Source organism: Azolla caroliniana, unplaced genomic scaffold (genome assembly GCF_043228905.1).
Source record: "Azolla caroliniana isolate FFs.n. ecotype wild unplaced genomic scaffold, voAzoCaro1.0.p SCAF_18, whole genome shotgun sequence".
Classification (NCBI taxonomy): Eukaryota; Viridiplantae; Streptophyta; class Polypodiopsida; order Salviniales; family Salviniaceae; genus Azolla; species Azolla caroliniana.
Genome location: NW_028230453.1, coordinates 10,014,016 through 10,037,699, shown reverse-complemented (window position 1 = coordinate 10,037,699; position 23,684 = coordinate 10,014,016). Strand labels below are relative to the sequence as shown.

At 43.5% G+C, this 23,684-nt stretch overlaps 2 protein-coding genes and 1 pseudogene across 2 annotated transcripts; 2 read left to right on the top strand and 1 right to left on the bottom strand.

The window, feature by feature from the left end:
- Positions 1–6,437: 6,437 nt before the first annotated feature.
- Positions 6,438–8,639, bottom strand: LOC147852395 (uncharacterized). The gene has a single exon (XM_087333894.1). The coding sequence runs from the start codon at positions 8,637–8,639 to the stop codon at positions 6,438–6,440; it is 2,202 nt and encodes a 733-aa protein (XP_087190020.1).
- A 7-nt stretch (positions 8,640–8,646) lies between these two features.
- LOC147852394 (small ribosomal subunit protein eS7z pseudogene) lies at positions 8,647–10,217 on the top strand (annotated as a pseudogene).
- Positions 10,218–17,383: 7,166 nt separating this feature from the next.
- Positions 17,384–21,213, top strand: LOC147852393 (uncharacterized). The gene has a single exon (XM_087333776.1). The coding sequence runs from the start codon at positions 17,437–17,439 to the stop codon at positions 20,641–20,643; it is 3,207 nt and encodes a 1,068-aa protein (XP_087189902.1). The 5' UTR covers positions 17,384–17,436; the 3' UTR covers positions 20,644–21,213.
- Positions 21,214–23,684: the final 2,471 nt, after the last annotated feature.

Sequence of the window (23,684 nt, the reverse complement as noted above, 5' to 3'; positions counted from 1 at the left end):
GTTCCATCAGCATGATCGGCTTCTCTCCGAACATGAGCTCTGACGGCATGAACCCGGTTACCGAACTGTGTGTTGTCCGGTCCGCCCACAAGGCATAAGGTAACAGTCGTGGCCAATTCCCGACCTGGCCTCCGCATGCCCAGACTAGCGCTTTGACGATCGGCCCTTGTCCGCGCTCCACCTTCCCGTTCGCCTCCGGATTGTACGATGTGGTGAGCGAGAGCTTGACCCCTAACCGGTCGAACAGCTCCTCGGCCTCTTCAGCGTCCAACTCCCCGCGGTCAGCCACGATCTTCCCGACGCACCCGTACCGGCATATCACGTCCTCGATCAGGAACCGACACACAGCCGTGGTCGTTTTGTTCTGCAGGGCTCGGCCTTCCACCTGGTTCGTCAGGTCCTCCCGGGCCAGCACCAGATATCGCATCTGCCCTACGCCCATCGGCATCGTCACCAAATCTACCATCCATTTGAAGTGGATGGTCGGAGGGTATGTAGGGTGAAGCTCGTCCCGATGTCAGACTATGGAGTGTATCTGACAGCTCTCACAAGTTGTCACGAACCGATGCACATCCCGGTACAGTCTCGGCCACCAGTACTTCCCCTTCAGTTTCTCGAACGTGGCCCACGTCCCACGGTGTCCAGCCCAGGGGCTGTCGTGGTAGGCCTTCAGCAACTCCTTCTGTTCCTCCTCCATCGCCACCACTCGGAGCGGGATGTTGTTTCTCTTCTTCGGGTGCTTCCATAAGTATCCGTCCCGAAGAAAGAATCAGTATGCTTTCTTCCGGATCCGGTTGGCCTCGTTCTTTGTCCATGACGCGTCCGGCGTCATCGTCCTCAAGAATCTCCCAATCTGCAGCCACTCCCCGTTGTACTTGCTCTCGTCAAAATCGTTAAGCGCCGAAGTGCTCCCCCCCTCGGTTGTTACGTAAGCCGCCTCGAAGAAGTCCACGCCGACTTCCTCGTCCTCCGAAACCATGCCGCCCTCGTCGTCGAATCGCGCCCTCGAAAGCATGTCGGCCATGGCATTGTCTTTTCCGGAAATGTGTCGTATTTCCGGATCCAGGGACTTGATGTACGCTATCCACCTGAGCATTGCCAGGTCCGGGGTTGCGCATCCGGAGACCATGCCGAGAATCGGCAAGCAGTCCGTCTCGATAATCACTTCTGTCCCGATCAGATAGTCTTTATCGGCCTTCACCGCCGAAACGATACCCCAGAGTTCGTGTTTAACCTGGGCGTATCCTCGTTGTCGCTCGCTGAGGACCTTCGCGCCGAACCGGATTGGGAACCGAATCCCGTCCTCATCTTCTTGGTTGACGACCCATCCGATCCCGGTCGGACTTGTATCTACCGTTATGTAGATGGGAGTACCTTTCTCATAGACAGCCTTCCGAAGTGCCGGAGCTGCAGCAAGAGCCTCCTTCATCTTTCGGACCGACTCCGTATGCTCGTCCCGCCACTCGAATTTTCGCCCCTTTTTCAGCAACCCGTATAGCGGCTCGGCAACGTGGGCGTAATGCGGGATCCATATGTGGTAGAACGCACATGCTCCCAAGAACCTTCGTACTTCCGTGACCGAGTTACAGTCGGGCTTCATCGCGGAGATCGCTTCCACCTTAGCCGGAGACGGTTTCCGGCCATACGGTCCGCATAGATGTCCGACGACCATGATCTCCGATTGCCCGAAGGCCGATTTCTCCCTGGAGAAGATGAGCCTCACATCCTCTAGCCTCTGCAGCACCCTCTCGCAGTCGTCAATGTGTGTTGCCACGAATTTCCGGCATCCGTCCGGTCCGATCGTTTCGTCCCTTTTCTCCACCGGACATCCCTTAATCGGGATGTCGTCCAAGAATGGCATAGTGATGTCCGGGATACAATCCCTCAGCACCTTGTTCATTGCATTCACCATGTGGGCCACCGAGTTCGTCCCTCCTTGTGGCAGGGTACACATCCGCACTAGGCCGAGAGGAGTCCGCATCGTCATAATGTCTCTGCTCTCCACGGCTAGTTGGAACTGATCGTACCCCGAGTACAGATCACCGACCGAGTAGATCGACCTTTCGGCGAAGGCCTCCGCGAACTCGTCTATCGTTGGTCCGATTCCTGCGTTCTGAATGGTCACTCTGTTGACCGGTTGCAGGTCTTGAATGAAGCGCAACGTCCCGTTCTTCTTCGGTACGGTAAACCACCGGTTCGAGTACGGAGCACTCGACGGTTCGAGGATGCCCATATCGACTTTCTGCCTCAACAGCTCCATCAGCTCCGGGATGTGAGCTCTTGGTACCGGAATTGGTTTGAGGTTCCACGGCACATGCGGTACCGTGAATATCACCATCGGCTTTACGACTGTCGGGTCTACGCACCCGATTTCTTCCGGTGAGAATGCGAAGGCTTTCCCGTGCCTTCCGAGCATTCTCCGAAACCGGTCTTCTTCCGCCGGCAGTAGGAATCCGCCCCCACCGATTTTGAGCTCCCGTAGCGTTCTGTCGGTGAAGGTGTGTCCTATGCAGGCCGGATCACGTAAACTAGGGTCCGACGCGACCCCCTTGATTCGCAACTCGCTGCCCTCCGGTAAGGGTGCCGCGACTGGCCTTACCTTCCGGTCCACAGTCTTGTACTTCGTGTAAACCCGGGCCGTCTGATCTGACTCGAGCCCTCGATTGAAGTCCGCGATGACTTCATACATCTCTTCTGAACAAACCGGTATCATCCGGTCCTCTTTAAGGCCCTCTCCGACCACCGCTCGCAATATTCTCAAGGTATCGTCGAAGGAGACCGCCTCCACGGCTCTGTTGATTTCCTCGCTGGGCCCGAGAACTCCGCACGCCCGAAGTCGCTCTTCCGCCCTTTTCTTTTCTCAGCCTACGACGCCGACTATCGTACACCCTCCGTTGTCGGAGAAACAAAACTTCCTACTGATGGTACATGGTTTCTTCGATTTCACCTCTATCGTACATTTGTGGGGTTTTCCCGGAGTGTCCGGACTGTCGCGGCCCCACACCTTGACAGCCCTCTCTAAAAATCCTCTCGGTTCTCGCCACCGAGGGACTCGCGGTTTCGCTCGTGGTTCGGTCGCACCGTCAGGAACTGGACCGAATGACGCTCGTCCTGACTCTTGACCCTCGCGTAAGCCGACCCATTGTCCAGCACCTTGGTCTCCATTCGTGTTGCCGTAATGTACGGTTCTCCCAGTATGACCGGGTGCGAGGACGTCTCCTGCACAAAGAAGTGTTGGTCTATCTCGATGTCGCCGATCTTGACTCGCACGTTTGGGTAGGCCCCGTGTAGTTCCTCGGTGGCGCGCGTCGCCGCCCGACCCGTGCTTGGTGTTGATCAGCCATTTCCCCTTCTTGTAGAAGTCCATGGACATCAGGTTTATTTCCGAACCGTGGTCCACCAGTGCCACCACCGGTTCCTGAACATTTCCGATCTTCACCGGGGTTTCCGTGGTCGCTCGGGCCCAGTGTGGCCTCGAATAGTGGCTCTCCGCCCACTCGTCTTCCAGTGCCATGTCCTCTATGTGCGTCATCCTCACCTCCACCGGCCTTTCCGGTTCTGCCTCCGTCGACAGCCTCTTCCTCTTCACCAAGTCTACGATGGAGTCGTGGAACTCCTTCTTGGCGATTCCGAGCACCTCCCGCAACGACAGTTCCACCTTGCTGTCGAGGATTCATTCTTCCAGGACCTTTCGTAGGTCCGTGGTCCTTTCGATCTCCGTGCCCAAATGGTATCCGCCCTTCTTGTGGTTATCCCGGGCACTGGACTCACCGGCCTCGTTCCGTTTCGGCCCGAATCGGGTTTCGTATCTTTGTGAGGGTCCGGCCCCTCCGGTTTTACCTACCCGTTTGTCTTCAACCAAAGGCTCGTAGTTCTGGCAAGCTGCTTCGACGAAACCCATCTTTTCTTCGACCGGGTCATTCCACCCGGTTACCCCCTGGACCCGCTTCTCCGCGCGGTCCGCCTCGTCTTTCTTTAGTCGGGCACCGGCGAGGCCTTCCAGCACCGTCGGCCAGAACCCGGCTTTGCTCTCCTTCCGGGCCTCGCTGCCTCCGACCCGAATACCGGCTGACGCTGAGTAGTGGACGGTCTCCGCGTGTCGGGCTACCGCCTCTTCCATCAGCCTTTTCATTCCTCCTCGCCCGTCGTTCCGGTTCAGGGCCCTCCGGGTATCGCTGGCGTGCACCCGACCTTCCCACAGGTACACTACCCGGCTTCTCAAAGCCTCCGTAAAGTCCCCGCAGTCTTTCCGGATGTGGCCGACCTCGTCGCACCACATGCACCTATTTCCTGCCGGAGGCCGTCGGTCACGAGCCTGATCGCCGCCTTCCCTCCGAGCTTGGGCGATCTGGAGATCCTTCACCGCCCGTGTCAACTCCTCCAAAGCTGTCCCCCCGGACGAGCCTCTGACCACGCCGGTCGAAGCCGAACCGGTTTCGAGCCACTCTCGGGTCTCTTCCCGTCGCGCCTGCGGTATCGGTTCGAGATTCCTTGCTACGATAGGACCCGCCCCGGTCGCCCCTGTATCAGCCCACTCCCACCGTTTGTCAAAACGGCTGCAAACTCTTTTTACTGCGGCCCAGTCGGTCGTCAACCCGTCTTCAGTTTCCAGTAAGGAGCCCACTTGCTCCCGATCCCGTGCGTCAACCGATTTGACAAACAGTAGGACACGACTTGTGTCCAGAACGGTCCGATCGAGCGCCGAAAGGCGCGCAAAGCGATCCTAAACTCCCGGAGGAGTGCCGACGCATTTCTTCCTTTGTCGGGGGACTCCACCCACTCCATGAAGCCCCACTTCAAAAGTCGAAGTGCGTCATCCAGCCCGTATTTCTCCAGGAGCCGTCCTTTGAACTCCTCCCAGGTCCGGCTCTCCGCCTGGACCTCGAGCACCTCCACATGGATGCCCGGCATCGCCACTCGAGGGAATCCGACAAGACGCCTCTCTTCCAGAATATCCCTCATCAACATCTCCGCCCGGTAGGACGCCAAATAACTCGTGGCATCCTCTCCACTAAACCGGCCGATCATACCGACGATCGCCTCAATAGCCCTGTCAAGGGCGCCGGTGCCCTCGCGCACGCTCACTATCCGGTCCACGGCCGAAGCCATGGCCTCTACAAGATCCGACCCCCTCATCTTCTGCTCCTCTGTCGCCTTCTTCACGTTGGGTTCACCAAATATGTCGCGTTATTACGCGCGCGCGTGGAGAAACGAGGCGGGACCACCGGGGTCTTGAACCGAAGAGCAAGTGATAGGAGGGGAAAGAGAAAGAGAGAGACGACCGGTTACGTATGAGCAAAGAAACACAGGGACACGGCCCGTCAACACAGAAAACACGAATGGACACAGAGACAGAGAGACACGAATGTTTGTATATTAACAGATGACACCAAAAACAACAGAGCACGCGAGCGGTTACAACCGAACAGGCCGGCGAACAGATGCCGATGCCTGTTCGTCTGCGCACGAAAGGGGATAGGATGGAGGTGCTGCCAGAAGCACACGGGCGTTCCTTGAAGCAACGCGAGCCTCCCGAAAACCTGTAGAGAAGAGCAATAGAGAACAAATAGAGGAGAAGCGTTCGGTTACGGTCCGACAGCACTTCGTCCTCCTCAATGCGCAATCCCCTTCTCCCCGCGTCTCCCTTTCTTTTATAGCTTCAAGAAGGGAGCCATCTCCCTCATTTACTTCCTACCTACCGAATCTAACTACCCAGATATACCTATGTACCTAATTCCCTATTATATACATTAAATAGCGCGCACGCGTGAAGAGCCAGTTCACGCGCGCTATGCACCGATTGCGCTAAGGGACGGTTTTCTTCACGACAACGTCAAATCTCAAGTTTCAAGAGAGTTGTCGCCAACAACATCCAAAGACGGGTCATCAAGCTTCAAGAAGGGAAGACAACATGGACCGAGTTCGAGAAAGCAATATTAGCGGAGTTCGTGACAGATGATTTTTCAAGGATGACTCGACATGTCTTGATGAAGTGGATAGAGAAGAAGAATAAGAAGATGAGCGCCTCGAGGGTGTACGATGAGTTCGACCATATGCTTTTTACTTGGCTGTTTTTTTTTTAGTCTTTACTTATTATTTTTATTACTAATTACTTACTTGTTTTATGTATTTTATATATACAAGAATCATGTTGATTCTTCACAAGTTAATGACAATGGTGGTTGCAATTGGAGATCCTCAAAGTCATTGTAATTTTTACTACATACTTTTTAATATTTTATTTTTTATTCGATTCTTTAAATTTTTTATTACTAATTACTTAATTCTAGAGGTGCAAACCAGTGTTGCCTTTTGACGGCTAACATTCCCTGTCATGAGAACGGTATTCCAAAATTTTTGCCCGTCAAATTGACGGTTTGTCAAAAAAAATGCCCTTCAAAAAGTAAATACATCAAATATTTGTACGAAACAATATATTATATCCTTCTATCCTTTGCATCTTTCCAAATTTCATGTACACGATCCCATTGTATTTCTTCAATGCGTGGCCCATTCAATGAGACTCGCATTAAATCATCTAAATGCTCTATATTCAATCGATTTCTTTTCATCTCTTTGATGAGATTTTGCTTAGAGAACCCTCTCTCACACGAAATTATGCTAGAAGGAATAACCAAAGTAGCTTGCCATAATTTCATCAAATGAGGGAAACTATCTTGCCAATCCTTCATTTTGCAAAACATACGCCAAGCTTCATGCATAGTATAGCCTTCACAATTTAAACGTAAAGTGTCAACAAACCTATAGAGTTCCATTTCACAAGCCTTTGCATCATGTGAAATTTGAGGACATGCATTGACATCAACATTTGGCTGTAAGTGAGAAATCAAAATTCCCAACCATGTCTTTGCTTTACTATCCCTAATCACATCATCATCTGCATAATGGCATGGGCTGAATAATTTTGCTGCATTGAAGAGGCTTAAGTCAGGGAATCTTGCATTTAGTCCATCAATAACATTTTGCACATAATTTTGAGATAGTTTAATACAACTTTTAAGTGATCCATCTATAAATGGCCTCATTCCCTTAGATTTTGCAATATTGGGATTTGGATCATTTTGACTTGCTTTATCCATAGGAATTTGTTTGAAGTATAGTTCATGTCTATATGTAACGCCATCTTTATCCTCTATTTCCAAAAACCCAACTTTAGAACATCTTAAGAACTTGGATAAATACATTGTTCCATCCGCAAATGTGTCATTTCTCAAGAAAGACCTCTGCAAATTAGAAATTGTAATATCAATTTCTGCACCAATTGAAGTTACATCCAAATTCTCTTTTTGAAGTTTCAAGCTCAAGATATTCATCAAATGCAACACATCAGCCATCATACAAAAGCAAAATTGCACACTATAGATACAAGCTTTATTATACCACTCGTTTAAGTTCTCTTTCTTCCAAATAGTAAGTATTGCAGGCATTATACTCACTAGTCTTTCCATGACTTGACCACGTGACAACCAACGAATATTATGAATTTGTAATGGTCTATGAGCATCCAATTGCATTTGTTCCAAGAGCTCTAAAATTTCATGTGTCCTTTTGGTACTATTGTTAGCCCATGCATATACCTTATTTGCAATTTTTTCTACAAGAATGAGCTCAGGGATATCTTTAGATACATCTGAAATAACCAATGCTTCTTTATGAGCAATACAATGTACACCAACCAAATTTGGGATATCATTTTTCATTAATGTTACTGTTCCAATTTCACTACCAATCATTGATGATGCACCATCAGTTGCCAATCCGATCAACTTGTTCATGTTGAGGCATCGATCGCCTAATAGATGCTTAACATGTTCATATATAGTTCTACCTTTACCATTGGGAATTTTCAGCAAACCCATATATTCAGTTTGCTTAGGCCCACAACCACCACATTGCAAATATGTAACATACATAATGAGATGCAACTCTAATCCATTGTCAGTACTTTCATCTAGCATCAAAGAGTAGTATGGGGAATTTATTAGGTTTGAGCTTTGAATTTCTAGAAGATATTTCCCGAAGGCAACCAAAAATTCATATCCCCCATATCTACTAGTATAAGATATATAATCATGTTGCTTAGGCATATTAGGCACCTCTAGTAGCACAGCCAAATCACATAATTCTTGGTATGTAGCGATAGACAAATCTTTTTTTGCAATAAAGTACATGAGTTTCATTGTTGTTATGACCTTATTTTTGTTAATATCATCCAATTGTGATACATGCTTTGGGATGGACATTGCTTTCCCTTCAACATCACATATCCACTTTGATGCACATAATTTATGACCACTTGAGTTGACATGGGTCAAAATTGCATCAAGTTGCAAAGTAATGCATCCAGAACCAAGACCCCAAGGCCCAGGACTAGCGTATTTCTCACACCATGCACATTTCATTAATGTTTTGTCTCCTTGCACAATGCATCTTATCCATGGGAATTTATCTCTCCATGCTTCACGGAATTTTCTCTTAGGCTTTTCTTTAGTTATATTAGAGGAACAACTCTCTCGAGTTAAACTCTCTAAATCAGTCCCAAACATATCCATATCCTCATTTAAATCATTGTTTAGATATATGTCATTGGTATCGTTGGGTGGTTTCCATGCAAACATCGCACTGATGGTTCATTGGTTTTTTCTTTTAAGAGCCATAATTATTCTGAATAAGAAGAAATGGGTCATGTAAGAAAAGATCATACCATCAGTTCAAAACAATCACTAGCATCATTAAACCTATACATATTAGTTATGACCTGTTGGGCAATGAGATTTTACATGAATATAATTCCCAAACTTTTGCCCTTAAAGAGGAGAGCAATACTAGTTTTGATGGACTAGTAAAAGAATTTGGTGGTATATCTACTTCATCTAGAACTCAACAACTAAAACCAATGAAAGCCTAGAAAAGGCGTGACAAGAGAGCAAACCAAGAAGCTAAGAGAGAACAAAGAATTCAAGAAAAGCAAAACAATGTGGTGAGTGATCGGATGGTGGAAAACGAATTGCTTGAAGGAAAATAAATTGCTTGAAGGTGTATCATCCCACACCATCAAGGAACCATAGGTGCAATCAAAAGAAGAAAACATGACACAAGTACGAGCAACATTCGTAGTTAACAAAAGCAACAATGATATTAGGCAAGCCATTGTAAATTTCCGTAGAGGGAAATATAAGAATGATTTAACCATTAATAGAGTCGGAAAATGCTCTGGCCATCAACGTTGGATATGTAGTAATTTCCTAACTATTGATACGATGAGATGGATCATTGTTAAAAGTTGCGGATTTTTATTGATTTTTATTGAGACAATAAACATTAGTCTCTATTAATCTAAAGTTCATACCAGAGAGAGAGAGAGAGAGAGAGAGAGAGAGAGAGAGAGACGACGCAGGTGGAAGAAGAAGAAGATCCATAAGGAGAAAGGCCTCGAGCCCGATGATTTTGAAGAGTCTGTTGCACAGGCTCTCTTTGATCTCGAGAACACTAACCAGGAGCTAAGAAGTGACCTAAGGGATCTATTCATCAATTCTGCAAAGCAAATAGATATCAATGGAAGCAGGAAGGCTGTCATAATCCATGTGCCATACAGACTGAGGAAATCTTTCAAGAAAATTCACAACCGTCTTGTCCGTGAACTTGAGAAGAGATTCAATGGCAAGGATGTTATTTTCATTGCGACAAGGCGCATTATGAGGCCTCCCAAGAAGGGAACAGTTGCTGCTCATCCTAGAAGCCGCACATTAACATCTGTTCATGAGGCTATTCTTGAAGATTTAGTCTATCCAGCAGAGATTGTGGGAAAAAGAGTTCGTTTCCGTCTAGATGGTTCACGTATAATGCGAGTATATTTGGACCCCAAGGAGAGGAAAAATACTGAGTATAAGTTAGAGACTTTTGGTGTTGCTTATAAGAAGCTAACTGGAAAAGAAGTAGTGTTCGAGTACCCTGTACAGGAAGCTGCTTAAAGACGTTTTATCTTGGGATAGTTTTTGAGGTTTCAGTTTTTTTTTTACACTTTATGGTGTAAAATTCATTTTGTAGGAATTGAAGGTATTAATGGAGTCTTCATGTGTATGCTTATCCTCTGTAAGGATACATTAGAGACATCCTTTTTTTTGCAATCTATTTCTGGAAGTGAGGCAAATATGAGCAGCATGCAAATATATTCATTAAGGATCCTATTGCTTCAATGAGGATGGTTTAGTCTATTTTAATCTTAAACACACACACACACACACACAGCTACCTTAGATGGGTGAGCAGGACTGTTGTAGGAGATGTTGCTGAATCTATGAGTAGCAGGCAACGAGCAACAAGCTTCTAGTAGGGATAGTGAGCACTGAGTTGCGAGCTTCTAGCAAGGTGCAGGGCTGAGGGAGCAACGAACAAACAGGGAAAATGGGGGAAAAGGGGGAAAAGGGGGGAAAAGGGAAAGGAAGGTCTTAGATGGGGAAACGGGGAATTGGGAAGTAAAGATTCATAATTTAGACTCTATTAGTTTTTTTACCTTTTTGTTACACACATAGTGACATATGTAAGCCTTTCAAATTCCTACACTCCCAATGCAACGTGAACAATTTGTTCCTACTACCTAGGACTATACTACTATAGTATTGGTCTTAGTAAAATTTGACGGTATTATGAAATTTTAAGCCTTCATTTTTACGTTTTCATAAAACATATGCCCGTCAAGATTGACGGTTTCATTTTAAAATTAACTTTCATATACAGTTAAATTTGCCAAAAACGTTCAAAACGGCCGTCAAAAGGCAACACTGGTGCAAACAATTAAAAACTTTCAATGTGTGTGGTAACAAACACGTATTTATCATTGCAACTAATGGGAAACTATCTAGCCTAAATCCATTTTGTTTTGCCATCCACCATCTGCAGCATCGGAGAACCTCTCCATTTCAGAAGGAACCGAGCTCTAGCTTTTTCACTCACGTCCGAGGGCCCGTATTTTCATCATCAATCAATATTATAAATTATGTGGCTTTTAAGATTTGAGTCAATAGTCAATATTTTTCAATATTTTGATGTGTGGAAACACCATTATGAAATGTTAACACACAAATAATAATATTTATCAAATTATGTGTTAAATGCTTCTCTTCAAATTTATTGAACATATTAATGCTTAGTGCATAACATTTGATATATTATTATCTCTTACCTCAACTTTGTTGGTTGAGCCAATAAAAGGAAACAAGAACTATCTTGAAAAGGCTCCATGAGCTCCATGCCCCTTCTCATTTGCAAGTTTTCCTCTTTTTTGTGAAAATTTTGGGCTCCATGCATTCCATGCCTCTTGTCATTTGCAAGTATTCCCTCTATTTTAAGAACATTTGATATTCACACAGGATACGCTTTCCTATCCCATTTTTTCAAAAGCTAAAATGTTTGTTTTTTACTCTTTCTTAGGATGGCATGTTTTTCTCTCAATAGAGCATGCTTCTAATTTATGTGCAATCTTCATAAAAATTTGATATAGAAAATTGCATCTCAAAGTAAGGCAATGTACATAGGATAATATACAACTTATATCTTACAGGCCAACTCGCATGGCGAAAAAGAAAACAACATGCATAAAGGAAACAACAAAAAACTCCAAAACAACACATCATCCGATGAGCATATAGAATTACTCGGTCGCATACCCTCGAACCTCCACGTGAGCCTCATATAACCCGAATTCAGCATAGACATCCTCCAATCTCTTCACGTGGCAACACCCATCTATATATTAGGCACACTCGAAGGGAACAACCACTGTGGTGGCGGATAAATCCATTTTGCTTTGCCATCCACCATCTGCAGCATCGGAGAACCTCTCCATTTCAGAAGGAACCGAGCTCTAGCTTTTTCACTCACGTCCGAGGGCCCCTTAAGGCTTTCAAACTCTCCTCGTAACATAGAAATAAGATTAAACCAAATCATAATTAAACTCTCAACCGATGGGGTTCGCTTACCTGAGAAAGTCTCCTTGCACCTAGATACCCACACTTGCCAAACTATAAGGCCGACCACTAATAACCAAATGTCCACGTGTCGTTCCTGTATGTAAATTTTTACTGTGTTGCGAACAACCTAAAACATAGTTAATTTAGTCTTGTTTTTTGCTGAAATTATACGTTGTCCAAAGACTTTAAGGCACATATAGTTTATAAGTTTCCCACATTCTTGCATGTATGTAAGGATCCATATGATCAACTATTGAGGTCATTTAGTATATTTATAACGTAGAATAGGGCATAGTGTTTTGTGCCATGCAACTCAAAAGAGAGGTGCGATCCATGAATAGTGTGTATCGATAGTAGGTTGCACCTTTGTAACATAAATGTGTAATGCGCCTTTATGATTGATTATTATCTCGATTCTCCTCGAGATTTGAATAGGGGGATGATGCATAGTATTTTGTGCATGCTTAATGTAGTCCACATCTTAAGCTTCTGTAACATGGGGATAATTGATTGTTTATAACGTTTTTTCATTATATGAATGTGCGATGAGAAACATGGTATTTTGTGCCTTTTAAGCTCAAAAGTTCACCCTTCCTTGCACTTATACAATGTGCCCATGTGACTTGCTTTTATTGTATTCATTGTAGGGAAACATAACAAATCCTCCATGTAGATATAAATGCAACAAATGATACAAGTGTGTGCAATGCGTATAGCTAAGCTTAAAGCATTAATTTATGATATCATCTTACAATATCTATAATGTCCCTTATTCGTGCATTTAGTGTGGTGTTATCTTTTTTAATCGCTCGAGTGTGTCCCACCTTAAAAACAAATTTGATTGAATAAAACATTAAACTTTGTAGCCCACTTGGCTCATGAATTATCGTTTTTGTTACGTAGGTAATGCCAAAGTTGACCTATCCATGTCTGTCGATGACCTGTCTTTAGCTTTAAAGCCATTAAATTTCATATTTAATAAGTCAATCTTCATATTAAAGAGACATCCACACTACATTACATGATAGAACTCTTCCTATTTAAGAGTTGACATTTGAAATGTAAGAAAATAAACACGTTATGTCATCCAAATTACAATAACACTTACCACATTATTAGTAGACACAAAGACCATGATCATAGAGAGATGGATAATCACTCTAATTACAACACTAATCACATTATTATAATTTATCCATGTAACCCCTAGTATAATTGGTTCATATTATAAGAGTAATTTGTGTGATTGATTCTTTATTATGATTAATTGACACAATAAAATGTGCTCCAGCCTCCAACCTAGGTTTTGGATGAATATGTCAATGTGTTTTTCTTATCATCAAAATACACACCCCTTCACGCCATGATCCAAACCCATAAATAATTCAAGATGTAACACTATGGAGTGTGCACACCACCAAACAAAGTAGGATTTATTAGTAATGTATCAGCCAAAGAATACACACCCACGATTGTGAACTTTAGATAGCAATAAAGTTTTTGTTTAGAGGAGACTATTCCGGTGGTGTCACTAGAAAAGTAGTATTTTAACTCAAAATATATCTTTAAGGTGGTAAAGTAGTGCTCTAAAGAAATCACACACAATTGTGTTCATCTAAAATGTGATGTGACATGTTATTTATGATGCTTGTAGATACAATATGTGAGATAGTGCTTTGTGAGGAAGTTGGCAGGTTTGTTGATGATGTGAGAGGAATCTCAACAAATAAAGCAAATATTGTGAATCATGCACCAACCCCTCTCTTCAATCATAGTTGAAAAATAGGATCCCCTGGGCCCTCACTACCTGTCGAATCATACATTGTCGCATTACCTTAATGAAACTTCCATATGAAAATTTATCTTTTAGATTTACTAGAAACTCCAGCGCATGGCCTTTACCTCAAAATATAAACAACTCATGAAATTCAGATATCCTTGGCCTTTTCAAGAAAGAGGACTCCTCATGATCTTATTTCAAACTCATGAGTTACAGAAAAACAATGTTGGCATATTGGTTGGTCTTTAAAAAGTTAAAATGATTATAAGTGAGTAAAGTAAGCTTAATAGATCAATTGATGAAAAAATTGGGGTCTTATAAAATTAGATGGGCTATGTTAACTTGACATCAACAAAAAGACATAGTTGTGTTTGTCCAAGCGGATATCTCTAATTTAAATGACCCACCTATGTTACTGAAAGAAAGAAGCTATGTGATACCCTTGGAAGAAATACTTTTCAAGCTAGAGGGACATCGCTTTTAATTCATTTCTATTCTTGTAGAAAGAGGATACATAGATAGTCCCAAAAAAAGTGGGATGAGAGACATGATGTTATTGCCTATTAGGGTGTGCAAAGTGCTATTTAGGCCGAAAAAAGTGAAAACCGGATTGAGTTTCTCCAGTGCAGTGAGTGTGAATCCAACCAAGTGTTGTATGGATCTCCCTTTCATGTGATCAAAAGGTTTTATGTACTTCATTTGAACTAAAAACACTCTCCATTTGACCCATTTACATCACAACCATTCATACTAGAACGTCATTCATTGGGAAGGACACAACTTGAATCATGATTCCACCATGCACATGAAATCAGTAATAACTCCTACTTTAGAAATTGTTTGGCTTATAACATAATAGTATTCTATTTTTAAGCCGCATGTCGAATTCACAATAAAACAAGTCCATGTAAAAATACTTCAATTCTTCTGTGTAGAAAAATAATCAAAGGTGATGGAGATGTCACAATAAGACGAAGAAAACTAAATATACGAACTTTTGGTTGATATGAACTAGATGGTCATGAAAATAAAAATATATGAATCAATCATCTTACAAAATACTTGTTGTTTTCCAAAAACTCATAAGTGATTTTCGAATTACAACAAAACCTTTTATCGATAACTAACATCTAGGAATTCAAGAGAGCTATGAACACATTGAGCTTGCCATTGAGAACACACTCCAATGTTGATGTAGACATACATGTACAAAAAAAGGAATATGAAATTACCACGAGGTGTTATCGAGGGGGTCTCTACTTTTGATCAATATGATCTTAGAAGCATGGTAGGTGAAATATTAAAAGAAACAAGACATGCGGCAATTAATGTGAGCTAACAAATGCTAGCCAAACACGCCTATGACACTGGACAATGAATAACCTATGAATGGTAGAAAGCAATCATGCACATGGATTGCATGAGCAAAATCTCTACAAATCTATTTTTGGCGGCATCCTACATGCAATTGTAATCTTATCATTTCAAGAATCAAATTTCACAATCCTACGATACCACAAATTACACGAATGCGAGCCATGTAGGTTAGGTTAGAGACATGAGCATGCATGCTTGGTTTTTTATGCTCATAAAAGGCAATAAACACATTAAAGTATAGCTTATATGACATGTCAACACGTGCAAAGAGTGAAGTTTTGTTAGCCTAAGATGGGTACCAAACATCAAGTCTAATCCTTGCCTCCAATAAAAAAAGTTTCAATGTAGATGCTAATTTCTCTCAATAATTTGTCTATGGCAATCAATGCTTCATAAATTGCTCAATTGGACAAAGAAATACTATTCTTCTTGTCTACTCTTCTTAGCATCAAGGTTTTCTTACTCTTTATTTTATACAAGCTCAAGAAGGCCTTAGAAATTTAAAAACCCTTTTGTTAAGCATAGGAATCTAAAGAATTGAGTTTCCTGACACAATGAAAAGAGCACACTGGTCAACTTCACAACTTAGATAACACAGAGCACAGTTAATGCAAACTTGGGGAACTTCCTTGCAAAAATGTTAAAAAGCTTATAAGTGGGATTAGAGTAGGCCAAGATAAATGCAAATGTCGTTGCCTTCTTCAAAGTCATGCAAATGCTTCGAGGACAATGTTGTATGCATGTGATAAGATTTTCAACAATTATAATTAGCAAAAACACATACATCCCTCTCAAATACATGGAGATTAATGAGGTGTTAAGCTCCTCTACATTGGTCCAAACAAGTGTTTTATGGATAGGTGTAATTTAGTCCACCGTTGTATTGTAATATCACGTGGAATTTGATGTTTAATTGATAAATGCAAGTTGTTATTGCTAGGCCATGAGATGCTAAACCAAAACATACAAAAGCATGCATGGTGAGGGCCTTTGCGATAAACACAAGATTTGTTGAGTGCCATCTTGCTATCTCCATTGTGGTTGTAAGAATATATGTGTAGGTGTAGTGTAGTAGATAGAATACATGCATGACCACACACCTGTTTGCATAACGGTAGACCGTAGTTATGGAAAAAATACGATGTATATGTACACGCATATACTCACTCACACATAGTTATAGTTATAGTTATAGTTGTACATAATTAATAAATCATATACATACATATTCATACCACCTAACCTGCTTGCAAAGGTGGGGCCATTATAACATGTCCTTTTTCGGACTCGGGCACCAAATTTTCAGTGGGTATATGCACAGCAAATAGCACTGTACACACAAAGACACAAAATCGCAAGGCAAGGCGTTAGCTACTACTACTACGACTCATTACGTGACTTTTAATGCAAATTTGTCGAGAATGGTAGATGATGGCACTATACATACAAGCAAGCAACAAAACCAAAATGCATTGATGTGGATGGATGGGGATGTATGCCTCGGATCCCAATGATCTGCAGATCTCATGAGACAGCTTTAAAAATTTGTGTGAGTGTAGGTTTAGCATAAGGTTGTAACAAAAAATTGGATGGGTGGATAGATGGATGGAACCAGGAAAGACTCTCTCTCTCTCTCTCTCTCTCTGGTTGGTGATGGTCCTGAAGTCAGTTTATTATGTATGTAAGTTACATACTAGTAAGTAAGCCTGTTTGGTCTGGAAAAGCCAGCCAGAGAGAGAGAGAGAGAGAGAGAGAGAGAGTGATGGATGGATGGGGTATGGTGGTGACTTTTCTTTGGAGAGAAAAGTTTTAAAGCCAAATTCAGAACTTTGCTTTTATTTCTTGTGTCTGTCTGTCTGTCTGTCTGAGAGAGAGAGAGAGAGACCCATGAAGATTCAGAAACAGCAGCAGCAGAAGAAGAAAGCTTTTTTAGAGCGCTCAGCGTACTAACTACATACATACTAGGATACTAACTACATACACATACATACTACAGAAGAAGGAAGCTTCTTCTCTCTCTCTCTCTCTCTCTCTCTCTCTGCCTGCGTTCGTTTTGTCTCTCTGTAGTGGCTATGGCGTACTCGAGCCTTACTTGCTACAATAATTCATATAACTCCTCCTCCTCCTGTAATTGCTCCGTTCTCAGTCAGAGACACGACCTTAGAAGACGTTTGCACAGCAGCTATACGCCCTCTTCCTTGTTCATCTGAACGCACATTTCCTTACTCCCACAGAGATCTCTCTCTCTCTCTCTCTCTCTGCACACAATCAAATGCCCACAAGGAAGCAATGCCTTGCAAGCCAATTGTCCTCTGCTCCGCTCTTCTTCTCAACCAGAAGAGAAAGCAAAAGCAAGAAAACTCATTCCTGGAGGTTGTGGTGAACCCAACCCTTTCCCGCAGGAGCAGGAGCAGGGGCAGGGGCAGGGGCAGGGACAGAGGGGTTGTCCGGGACGGCAGATGTTTACCTAAACATTTGGATGATCACAAGTGCAACCATAGCCATGGCCATGGCCATAGCCATAGCCATAGCCATAGCCAGAACCAGAACAAGAAGAAAAGCATACATAAACACGATTCCTACTACCGCGGGTCGAGCTCCCGAGCACACCGAGACTTCATAGAGAGCACTGCTAGTGCGAGTGGGAGCAATGGGGACATCATATCACTCCAGGAGATGCCGACTTGTGAGATGGCACATTCTCGGTTCATTGCCGCGTACCCGCGGTTCTCCGAAACACGAGCTTTAGATCAGCTCCGAGCCAGGGATTATTCCCACCTCGACGAAGGGGATCTAGTCTGCCTCGATTATTGTGGCTTTGGCCTCTTATCCCATGCTCAAAGAGAAGAAGAAGAAGAAGAAGAAGAAGAAGAAGAAGAAGAAGAAGAATTCATGGAGGCAGAAGAAGGAGAAGGAGAAGGAGAAGAAGCAAGGAGAACCTCAGATTTCATGCTTACTGAGGTATCAGCTAATCTTTGGGCTCATGCCCTCTTCGGTGCGGCCCCCGAAGGGAGCATGGAACACGGGATTCGAACCCGCATCATGGAATATCTCAACATTCCTGAATCAGAGTATAGCTTGGTTTTCACTGCAAGCAGAGGTTCTTCTTTCAAGCTCCTTGCTAATGCTTACCCTTGGTCTACTAGCTCTCGTCTTGTGACAATGTACGACTACGAGAGCGAGTCTGTTGGGTGGATGGAGCAACGAGCCGCAGAGAAAGGTGCCTGTGTTTTCCGAGCGAGGTTCCGATGGCCATCTCTCAGAGTTTGCTCTTCCGAGCTCAAACTGGAGCTCTTGCTTGGCTCAAGCAAAAGAGCCAAATCAAAGAAACTCAATCAGGCATGCTTGCCAGACCATAGCCCTAGCTCTCCCCCGCACCACAACTCATCCCGTCTTACCATCGTCAATTGGTTCGACCGTGTCTCACATTATCATCATCATCAGCAGCAGCAGCAGCAACAATGCCAATCCAAGGCGGCCATGAATGATGAGAAGAAAAAGGGGCTGTTCGTTTTCCCGGTGCAATCTCGAGTGACGGGGGCCAAATACTCGTACCAGTGGATGTCTCTGGCACAGAAGAACCAATGGCATGTCATGCTCGATGCCTCGGCATTAGGCCCCAAAGATATGGATTCTCTCGGTCTCTCTCTTTTCCGTCCCGATTTCATCACAGCCTCTTTCTACAAGCTTTTTGGGGGTGACCCATCTGGCTTCGGATGTCTCCTCATAAAGAACTCGGTTGCTCAAAGCATTCAAGACCCATCTGGAGCTCAAGTCTCAGGCATGGTTCGGATTGTGCCCGCCCAACCTCGTCAATTCTGCAGTGCCTCATCACCATCACGATCATCATCATCATCATCATCTGGTAATAGTGAAGCTTTTGATATTGCTGAAATGATAAGCTCTTTTTCTGGTCCAGTAATGAATATGCCCACATTCAATGACCTCGAGATGCCTTCAAGAATGCCGCCCTTATGTCACGTTCCTGAAAATTCATCCATAGATGGTGTAATCATGAGTCCCGCCTGTAGTGAAGAAGGCAATGATGATACTGATTGCAACAATGCTTTCTTTCCCGATGCTCCTGCACTGTCTCCTGCACCATCGGTTTGTGAAGATGAACCAAAAGCCCCCACTCCTCCTTTGAATATTGTTCATCTACCTCAAGGAAGGAAAGATCAGCGGATGCGGATCAAGGATTTGTGCTCAGGCTTGCTTCATTTGCGCACGGGACGGGTCGGAAATAGCGCGGATGGCAACAGAGAAGACGACATTTCAGTGAAAGATGGTGTGAAGATCTTTCCGGAAGAGCAAGATACAAGTCCAACCATGCTCAAGCATAATACCCAATCTCAGAAATTGGAGGGCATACCCGAGAGGCTTGTGCTTGTGCTTAAGAAAGAAAGAGGAGATGGAGAGTTGAAGGAACAAGATGGCGCGAAGATCTTCCCGGAAAAGGAAGGCATGGATCTCACCACATTCAAGCACCAGATATCGGAGGAGAGCATGGTGGCAGAGAAGTTGGTGCTTGTGCTTAAGAAAGAAAGAGAAGATGGAGAGGGAGAGTTGAAGGAGCCAGTGGAATTGCTAGAGAAAGTGGTAGTAGTAGATCAAAGAGGGCTTGAAACCATAGAGGAAATAGAGGCGGAAGCCGAAGAAGAAGGGCCATCTATATTATCAGTGAAGAGGCTTGATGATCGTCTTGGAGCAGTGCCATCTACTCTAAAGGATAATGCCATTTGTCGGGAAACTGAAGGTGGGTTTCGGCTACTTGGGCGACGAAGTAGTGACCATTTCTCGCTCTCGAGGGTTTTGTGTGCTGTTGCGGGCGAGAATAATGAACCATCCCGATCTCGATCCATTTGTTCAGGTGCCCACGAAGAATTCTCGTTCCGAAGAAGCTCGGGTGTATCGAAGAGTGACAATGATGAAGACCAAGTGAATGAGGATGAGGAGATTATGGGGGGTGAAGGAGGAGAAGAAGAACCACAATTGATATGTGGGGGGCTCGACCATGCCGACATGATGGGTTTGCATAGGACGAGTTCACGCCTCCGTTTCCTTATCAATTGGCTTATCACATCCTTGCTTAGGTTTAAGCACCCAAGCACTCATGCTCCCCTAGTAAGGATCTATGGCCCACATGTGAGGTATGATAGAGGTGCTTCTGTGGCTTTTAACGTGTTCGATAGTCATGGAAACTTGGTACACCCGGAGGTCATACGGATGTTAGCCGATCAACTCAACATATGCCTAGGCCTAGGATTCCTCCGAAACATTCACTTCCGAGGTGGTGGTGCTACCAATGAACCTGGATTCGGCGATCTCGATGTGGCCGATAAACTACCTTTTCGGGTTGAAGTGGTGACAGCCGCATTAGGTTTGCTCTCAGATTTTCGGGATGTATATAAGTTGTGGGTATTTATGGCGAGGTTCCTTGATCCCGAATACGTTTCCAGAGAGCTAGGTGACCATGTGATTCCTTCAAGTATGTAGTTAAAAGAGGATGGCTTATTACTAATGCTCTTTAACTCATGAAGTTCTAATGGACTTAGCTAGGTAGCTCAACTTCCTGCATACTCTTGTATGTTTATTTGGCCCAACACTTTTGCCCCCTATGGAGTGAAAAGGATAGTGGTGACTTGGCCTGAGCTGTCAAAAGGATGTGTGGTGTACGATGTTCTTTTGTTATTCTACACCCATGAATGACAGCTTTGTGTCATGCCAAGTTTCCCTAGAAAAACCCTAATTTAGGTTAATTTCGCATTAGGGCCCTTCAACCCAGAAGCCCTAACAAGCCCTAACCCTAATCTCTACACTACCACATTTCATGGGGAAACAAAAAGAAAAAGAAAAGAGACATGTTTAAAACTTACAGCACATGACAGAATGCATTCCTCCTTTCACACTCACCCCTGGTTGAGGTGGGTAGCAATGCATTCTGTTTTTTGCTTTTCAGCTCTTTCCTTTTTTCTTTTCTCTCTTTCTTTTGCTCTTTTATATGTTTCTTGCTTTGTACCATGTAAAAAATTCATTTTGTAATGCATATTACTCATATTTCTTGTTTTGGTAGCATTTACCCTCTTGTCAGTGTTTATTTTATGTTTGAACGCATATTATCTTCTATGCTCTTTTACGCAATAGGATTCGTTAACTGGTTGTATAATATCATTGTTTTATTTTGTTTTTCCCGTTGTCTTTACTTGATGAAACTGCAATGAGCATTCGCTATAACCTGGAGTTTGAAAGTCGATGAATGAATGAAAAGGCAAGCACTTTTTATTGTCTTCAAGTTCAAATCAAGAAGCATAAATGTTGGTTAGGTACAACCACCGCCTTGAAGTTTAGGATCACATGCTCAAATCCTCTTGATTCAAAAAATCTTCTTTCCATTTAATAGTTCCCATCATGCCGTGGTCATTTCCATTCATGGGTTAATTAGTAATCCCTTTTCCTTAGGCATTAATTCTTACAAACAATATTATGTTATGACATTTGTCCTTACGCCCATCATTTTATGGTCATTTCCATTCATGGGATTACTTACTAATCCTCTTTCCTTAGCCATGAATCCTCACTTACAAATGGTATTGTACTTTGACATTTATCATTTTCTAGGATTACTAATCTCCTACTTCCTTCCAAATGATATTTTGTTATGCATTTATCCTTAGATATACTTTGGGTTGCTAATATGTCACGATGTAGTCCTTGGTTATCTAAATAACAAATCTGACTGCTAACCACAATCTTTTTTTTGTAGAGCATTGTAACATTACTATAAAATAATTCTTCTTAGCTAATTCAAGCCCATAAAGTATGAAATTTGACTGCTGATTTGAGTGCACGTGCGTTTGAGAAAGGGATACTTTCATTTATATGAATTCTATGTTATGGTGTAAATTACCAAGCTGACAACCATAAAGAGAGCTCATGGTGTGGTTTTGGTGTACACTATTAAATGATTCAGAAAAAGAGGCTTTTGGTGGGGCTTGTTGGTGTTACAAGTCTTGAAGTATTATGCATATTGATATAATGCTTGATGAGTGCTCAATGGAGTAGATATTGGTTATACATTTTATTGTGCATAATATAGATGAATATAGAATAAGTTGGATCCCATCTGTGTGTCTATATAAATATATATATCTATATATATTATATATGTGTATGTGTATGTATATATATACATATACTAATGATATATAATGTAGTTGTGTTGGGTGAATGCATCACTGGTTCTCTTAGGTTGCACGCATCAAGTGATGGTTGGTTCTAAGGATACGAGTAGGTAAAGTACATGAAAAATGACAACCAAGAATGAGGAAGGTAACGGAATACGTGCAACCGAGAATGAAGGCTGAGAAGAAGGGATTGATTGAAGAGCACCAAGAGGGAAGCTATAAAACGAGGAGCAGAATCAGTAGAAGGGAGGACAAGAGGAATAGAGGGAGAGTTATATCTTAGTCTAGAGAGGATTACGGTTATCTGTTTGACTGTATGAGAATAGAACTCCGGTCGTGAGCTGTGTAACTTTTGCATTTGAATCTATTAATACATTTATCTTTGTGGGTCTAATATGTTCAAGCATCTATTTGTGTTATTTGGATTTGCTATCTTAATTTCAAGTAAAATTTATAGGGCCGGTTGTGGCCGACTGTTTTCGTAATCAACTAGCAGTGCAATCCCAGGTTTCTTGTCCACTACTACGCACCACGACCCCCTTGACCCAATTACCTTAGAAGTAATCGACGGTGTTACCTCGGGAGTAGAGACAACACAATTTGGCACGCCCGGTTCAGGCTGTGCAATACAACGAACAACGTAGGTGGCAACCTTAGCTGCCATTATGACACCTAATCGCACCACGCGTTCTCAGCTACTCTCCTGTCGCGTCGAGCCAGTCGAGGAAACTGCCGACTCCACGCTCACACAACAATCATCGCCAGAGCCCTTGGAGTCGCACCACTCGCCCGTAGCGGTCCTTGACACACAGTCCTCCATAGGTTCTGACCTCGCCGCACCTCCGAGTCCTCCCGAAGTTACCCAAGCGGAGTTCAACCCCTTTTTGGCGTTACCAGAAGACCTAGACTTCAACACCATGCCTTACCCGTATCCTCGTTATACGGATGGCCCTGACGCGGAGTCTCACATCCGCTCTTTTGTGTCTACTTGGCAAGCCAACCATTCGACACAACGTCTCAGGGTGAAAGCATGCGAGTGAAAACAATTAGCTATGTTCTTGACATAGCTAATTAGCAATGCAGAAAGCTACCATTGATAAATAGTCATTTTTGCAAAAAGCTACCATTGATAAATTGGCTGTGCAAAAAGCTACCATTGAAAATAGTAGAGAGTTTTAATTATATAAATGAGCACCATAAACGTGCAACATAAACGTGCAACATAAATTGATATGTGCACCTACATTATATACCGAATTCCTAGGTCCATTATGGATGATCCTTTGCCACATCACGTGGGCCATCTCTGGTTGAGTATTCTGGCTTAGATTACTACCACTGTTGCTAAACCTT

Bases quoted from the DNA above. Each gene is read 5' to 3' on its own strand.
- LOC147852395 (XM_087333894.1), bottom strand. From the start codon at position 8,639: ATGTTTGCATGGAAACCACCCAACGATACCAATGACATATATCTAAAC.
- LOC147852393 (XM_087333776.1), top strand. From the start codon at position 17,437: ATGCCTTGCAAGCCAATTGTCCTCTGCTCCGCTCTTCTTCTCAACCAG.